General features: G+C 37.4%; 1 protein-coding gene across 1 annotated transcript in view; it reads left to right on the plus strand.

The window, feature by feature from the left end:
- Window positions 1-7,500, plus strand: part of LOC122247387 (uncharacterized) — a 27,875-nt gene that overhangs the window by 7,747 nt on the left and 12,628 nt on the right. Inside the window, exons 2-3 of the mRNA XM_043006623.2 lie at window positions 3,893-4,004; window positions 4,520-4,642. Coding sequence (XP_042862557.2) covers window positions 3,893-4,004; window positions 4,520-4,642 — 235 coding nt within the window. The remainder of the gene's footprint in view (window positions 1-3,892; window positions 4,005-4,519; window positions 4,643-7,500) is intronic.

The raw sequence follows: 7,500 nt of genomic DNA on the forward strand, positions 1-7,500 counted from the left end.
AGATTTTGGTATCATTCGTAGTGGGTATAGGCTTGTCATTCATGAAAAAGTCAGCACATGTCTGTTAGATGTTTTTCTTTTCTTTTCTTTTTTTCTTGTTTCTCTTCTTCTATTTTTCTTTCTTTTTCGTTTGTTTACAGTATGTTCTTTTGTAATAATGGACATTTTCTTATGTGTTGATGTTTACTGTAAATGTGAAAACCTTGTTAAATGTGTCTCTTTTATTTGGTCATGGTCATAGGTATTTTCTTCGGTAATAATGTTTGATATTTTTATTTTGTACATTAATGATTAATCAAGACAAACCGAAGATAATAGATTACTGTGAAACACAGCACCGACTTTTGGTCTATCTGCAGAAATGAAAATTAGATAAATCTATTATTTTTCAAGCTGAAAAAATACACCAAAGAATATCATGTTATCCCCCATTTTAGCCACTACAGGAGAGAGAAAGAGAGAGAGAGAGAGAGAGAATATGAAAAGTTTAAAAAAGAGAAATAAACAGTGAACATCGCTAACTCTTTGCTAGCCCGACACAAACTAAAAAAATTCTCCAACCAGATCCACCCTAAAATCACACCCTCATACACCCTCTCACACCCTCCTACACCCTCCTACACCCTCCTACACCCTCTCACCCTTTCCCCCTAAGAACAACACGTGCCCGAAGGTTTATTCCACAAAGGCTGAAATGGTAATGAGAATTGAGCGAAGGAGAGAGATGAGCCAGTGAGGTGTGCCACGTGTTTAGGGTCACACACGTCCGGCAGGTAACTTATCTCAGGTAATAATCATGATTCATATGTCGCTAATGACGTGTGTACTCAGTGAGGCTGATGTTGTTTACTCCGAAAGCGAAGAGGGATTGCAATGCACACTGGCTGGCTGATGGACGGAGGGACATTTTCTCTTTATTGCTATTCTTATTGTCGTTGGTGCCGTTTCGGTCACTGTTATGATTGTTATTGTTGTTATTATGATTATGATTATCGTTATTATTATTAATACTACTATAATCATCTTTATTATTATTAATGTTATTATCATTATTATCGTTACTATCATTATTTTTACGACTAGAATTGCTACTGTCATTATTGTTATCAATATTAGCTTCAGTATAATTGTTATTATCACTTATAATTATCATAATTATCATCATTATCACTATAATCGTCATTATTGTTCGTATCATTATTAGTATTATCATTATCATCATTATTATCATAACTATTATCAAAATTATTGTAATTATCACCCTTGCTATCTTTTTATCCCTATCATGATTACTAATATCCTTATAATTGTCATTATTATTGTAAATATCATTTTTTATCATTGTTAATATTACTACTGATATTATTACCATCATTATTATCTTTATTTCATAATTGTCATTATGTTCATCATTACTTCTATCATTATTACCATCATCACCATCAGCCTTATCACCATTATTATCACATCATTATCATTATTATCATGATTATCATTAATTTTACCTTTTTATTAACATCATTATCATCATTATCATAATTGTAAAGGTTATCATTGTAATCATCCATAACTGTTATTACTGCAGTTGTTACTGAAGTTCATATCAATATCACCATCCATTACAACCAATTCATACCATAATAACCCAAGTATATACAACAACAAACAAAAAACTACAACACAAAAAAACACCATAACTACAAAACGACCACCATAAACGAGCTAGTTGGCTTGGGGACAATCGGGGAAGCTTTGGTAACAATCACTAACAATCAGTCTAGGTCGTTGATGAGTTAATTGACTTCCGTAGATTACGACCTGGATGGTAATGAGAGGAGTACGTGACACTACCCTGTTTCTGACCAACCTCATTTGCATACAGAGTTAACTGAATGTGAATCAGCTTTTATAACCGGCATCTTCCATGTTGTCTCTGTAACTACTGGGGAGATTCTATTAACGAAGCTTATTCATTAGAGAATAATGATGATTTTGTTGATTGTAGGATAAAGGGTTGTAACCTTATAAAGATAGGTGTTGTAGAAATGTTTTGTAACAGGAAAGCATGACAATAGAGAAAATGTTGCGTTTGTATTATACACTAGTTGCATTAGTTGTTTTTTTTTGTTGTTGATTTGGAAATGTGTAAATATATGTTTGTAGTTGGGCATTTTTTAATACATGCTCATCAGTCCTTTTGTTTATCTTTTCATTTTTATTTACCATTTATCTGCCCGTTTGTTTGTTTTTTACATCTATTTACCCGTCTGGCTATTTTCATTTATTAACTCGTTTGCCTCTTACATGTATCTATTTATGTTTATCTACGTTTATTAATCCGTCTGTTCATTTACATTTAGCTATCCGTTTGTTTATTTATGTTTAAATGTTTACAATTATTGGCCAGTCTCTATACCTATAATTATCTAACCATTTGCTTATTTACATTAATGTATCCATAAGTTTATTTACTTTTATCTGTCCGTGTTGTATTACATGTTGCTATCCGTCTGATTACTTGCATTGATCTCTCTGTCTATTCATAGTCATCTATAGGTATATTTATTTGCATTTATAAATAAGTTCTTCAAACTTGTTTTATTGCTGTATCCCCTTGTTAGGTTTTAGTTAATTTTTGGTGACCAGAACGAAAACTCTTTCTTTATAAGATGTGGTATTATTTATCATGGACATTGCAGCTTAAGATGGCAATATACAATTTTATAAGAAAAATAATTATCTAACGCGTTATTTATAAATAACACTATTTATGAGAAAGAACCTAATCTATCGGGATATCAATAGATGACAATATTTATAGGAAAGACAGCTATAGCAGCGATCACATTAGCTCCATTCCAACAGCTGAGGGAGAATTTACTAATGATACCTGACTAAAGCGCTGTGAACTGCCCTGGCGGCGAGGCTGTGAACTAAACATCTGCTCCGTATTGACGACTCACCTTTGATGAGCCTTTTGTGATGTTCAGCTGATGGCGTTAAGACTCATTATACCACTTACAGTAAATACAAATTAGACGTTAGTGGATGGAGGCTCTTAGACACATAATTGGTTACCGTGTGTGATATGTTTAGGAGAGATTGGGCGCGATCATTGATAGGGGAAGGGGGGGGGGAGGTGAGGAGAGAGGGAGGAGCAGGAGGGAAATAGGAAGAGAGGAGAAGGATAAGGAGGGAAGAGAGGGGTGATGGAGGGAGGAGGAGGGAAGAGGAAGAAGGAAGAGAGGCGCGGGAGAGGGAGGAGGAGCGAAAAGGAAGAGAAGAGGGAGAATGGCGGAAGAATATAGAAAGACGGAGGAGAAGGATGAGAGAAGAGGAGGGAAGAGGGAGAGAGAAGGAGGAGGAGGAGGGAAGAGGGAGAAAAAGGATGGGACTGAGGAGGAGGGAAGAGGAAGAAGGGAAGAGTGGGTAATGGAGTATTGATACAGTGAGCGGAGAGAGGGAGAGAGAGAGAGAGAGAGAGAGAGAGAGAGAGACAGAGGAGGGTGGAGAGTTGGAGAGGGATACGATGAAGCGCTTGATAGTACATGGTGAATAAATACACAGAGATGACATGGTAGGCACAGTACAGAGTTGGCGTTCTCCTGCGTAGGAAACTGGATCGGTTGATCATTAAGATAACGTTTGCTGTCACTGCTTTAGTAAAGACAATAAAAAGGGGGATATAAAAGCTTTATCGCTCTATGAATGAAGCGACATTCGACGTTCTGATAGAATCAATCGTACTGTTCTGCCAGTCACTTGTACTCTCGAACTGTTTCGATTTACATAGTACTCTACACGTCAACCATTCAAGTTCAAACCTTCCTATACATTTAAGAACCTCAGGTTGCTATTCATACTACAAGAACACCCTTTGGCTCCCTTGCAGTGGCGCGCAGACGGAGGCGAGACAACAGACAACGGCGCCAAAGAACCACCTTCACCTCTGAACAGACGCTGCGGCTTGAGATGGAGTATCACCGCAATGAATACATTTCCAGGTGAGTCTGCTGTTCACTGTACGTAACGACTTGGCTCTCTTGGCATGTAGAGACAGTCCTAAAATAATAGGGGGGGTTGTGTGTAGAGATGTGAGGTCTTGAGTGTGTCAAATAAATAGAGATGTGTTTTGAATACGTATTGGTATGCAGATATAGAGAAAAAAATGTTACCCGTAGAAATTGACGGAACTATGTTTTGAACGTAAGGGTAAGGATTGACAGACAGACAGACATTTTGAATGTTCTGTGGGTAGACATATTTTTAAATACGTAATTGTGTGTAGAAAGACTGAGCGAAGTTTTGAGAGTTCTTTTTGTACATAGAGATAGACGAGATATTTTGAATGTTTTTTTTTTCAAGTGTAGAAATAGATAGAGATATCCTTTACGTGTGTATTTCCGCGTAGATATATACAGGATGACATTTTGAGTGTGCATAGACATCATGAAAAAAGACAAACAAACTGTATTGTATAGATGGCAAGTAACACCTCCTGCCCCATATCCTCCCCAAGGCCGAGGAGGTTCGAGTTGGCGGAATCCCTGGACCTGACGGAGACCCAGATCAAAATTTGGTTCCAGAACCGACGGGCGAAGGACAAGCGGATCGAGAAGGCTCACATGGACCAGCAGTACAGGTGAGATTTTGGTTAATTGTTTACTGTATTTCAGTTAGAAGAAAAGGGGGGAAAATATCCTTTGTGTATATATGGGTTTTGCGTGGTGTCCTTATGGCGACGCCCTGCAGATTCCCCCAAAACCCTGTTGGTTCTTCCTGTTTCCGTCTCGTCTGTGTTCTCGTTTCCTCTCTTCCCTCTCCTCTCTCTCTCTCTCTCTCTCTCTCTCTCTCTCTCTCTCTCTCTCTCTCTCTCTCTCTCTCTCTCTTTCTCTCTCTCACACACTTCCTCTCTCCCCCTCTCCCCTTTCCATGCTCTCATTCTTTCCCCCTATCTCCTACCCACACTCCCTCCTCCCTCCCTCCTTTCACAACCCCCTCCCCTCCTCCTTCATCTCTGTCCTCCCCCCCCTCCACCCGCCGCCCATCGCCACCTGTCGCCCATCGTCGCCGTCTCCTTCCTGAGTCCGCTTCCCTCCTCGTCCGGATGCGAGTTCCGGCGAGAGGAGGAAGCGCCGTCTCGGGTTTCGCAAATTGGCCGCTTTCGCTTGTCTGTCTTGCGATTGGGGGTTTCAGATTGGGTTCTCGTTGCACCATTCTTTTCTGGATTGGTATAATCGTCATTTTGTTGGGGGATTAGACATCGCGTTCGTCTTTGTTGTTATCTTCTTTCTTATTATTTTGAAAGATTTGGATCGACGTTTTTTTTTTTTTTTTTTTTTTTTTTGCATATGAATATACCGTTATTTTGCAAGATTTTGAGTAACATTTATCTTGTTTTCTCGTTATTCTCATCGTCGGGCACATGCATACAATCACACGTGCCACCATTATCACCGTACGTCATCGCCAGCCTCAGTTACTCACCATACTCATTAGGAAGAGCCCCAGCGATATGATCTCGTGGTCACGTGATCAGCCCCCCTCGTCCCTAGTTTATCAGTTGTGGGTTATAACAGCTGCTTAACCCCCTTGCCATTCCCTCCGAGCGATTAGATCCGCTCTTTTCGGATGTATGCTGTGTGTATGTGATATATATATATATATATATATATATATATATATATATATATATATATATATATATATATATATATTTATTTATTTATTTATATATATACATATATATATATTTATCTATTTATCTACATATATGAATATGTATATACATATATATATATATATATATATATATATATATATATATATATATATACATATATATGTATATATATATATATATATTTGTATGTATATATATATATATACATATACATGTGTATATATATATATATATATATATATATATATATATATATATATAGATAGATAGATAGATAGATAGATAGATAGATAGATAGATATATAGATATACGTATGCATGTATGTGTGCATAATGTATGTAGGTATATAGGTATATGTGTGTGTGTGTGTGTGTGTGTGTGTGTGTGTGTGCATATATAAATATATATATATATATATATATACATATATATATATATATATATATATATATATATATATATATATATATATATATATATAACTCCAAAGATCGCGATTTAATATAAATGTTGATATCAGTCCAACAAAATCTTTTGACGTCGCAGATCTATAAATCTGAAATGCGATCGATGAAAAGTGGTTTATTAAGAAATTTAGATCGTCAATAGTATATTAGTTTTTGCAGTTAACTTATGCATTTTACTACTGGAAACGGACAAGATAACGTGGATATCATTAACTGTGATATACAAATACACACACACGCACATACACTTAGGATGTGTGTGTGTGTTTATGTGTGTGTGTGTGTTTTGTTTTTTTGTTTTTTTACGCGTATTTCTCTCTCTTTATGTGCATGCCTTAACGTTACATATTTATATACTTAAGTTTTGTTTCGCCTTCCTGTGTTTTTACTCTCTTTCCATTCATTCAATTTTCTTATCCGTTTTATCCTTCCCTGTCTCCTTCCTCCATCGTAAAACTCTAAGCCTTTCTCAGCCCAATGATTTCCTTTCCCCTTCCCCTTCTCCCCTCATCCTCCCCTCGCAGAAGACCCACGGGAAGCCAGGTCGAAACAGTACTCATGAAGATTTAGGATGACCTAAGGTAACTTGAAGCGTCTGTTACGGGTCTGGAAGGTTAACTCTTTAAGTGATTTCTTTCCCCTCCGATGTTTCCTCTTTCTGGTATTTATCTTGGAAATATGTTTATCTTATCGTGTTGTTGTTTTTAGATTTCTGGCCGAGAGAAAATATTTGATTAGAATAATCGCCATTTTTGAAAGTTCTTTGTCGGATTTCTCGTTCATTGTTTACATTCGAAAGCCGTAAAAACGGGATAATTCATGTACATCAGAATCTATGGTTAATTCTGAGGTATGAGGTACTGGCATTACCCTATCCACAGAACACCTAAGTAACGCATCATTCGCCACGCGTCAGAGTAGCTCCACTGCCCGAAAACACTTTAAGGCGTTTAACTCTGCTCCGAATTAGTATCAAATAGTTAATCAGTGCGGATCATTAGGCTCTGAAATCCTCCGAGCGCTCTGCCGTAAGGCTTCGCAGCGACGGATACTGTAACAAGAACGACAGAGGGCACGACAATCAAAGCGGAAGGAGCAGGGGAGGACTAGACCAAGTACGACAGGGGGTCGAATCTCAAACTCTTTTTTCTTTTTTGTAACACTTCATTTGTCGCGCGTCTGGTGTTTTTCTTTCTTTTTTTATTTATCCTGAATCACCACTTGTCATCACTTTCTGTTAGATAGATGTTAGTATCTTCCTATCAATACTATTCAGTACCGGAAACACGTCAGTCGGCGATCCTTGAGGGTGATGAGAAGCACTTGGAAAGCCGAGTTTAATATCCCGT

This window comes from Penaeus japonicus, unplaced genomic scaffold (genome assembly GCF_977035675.1).
Source record: "Penaeus japonicus unplaced genomic scaffold, GWHDUDI00000001_assembly GWHDUDI00000011, whole genome shotgun sequence".
Taxonomy (NCBI): domain Eukaryota; kingdom Metazoa; phylum Arthropoda; class Malacostraca; order Decapoda; family Penaeidae; genus Penaeus; species Penaeus japonicus.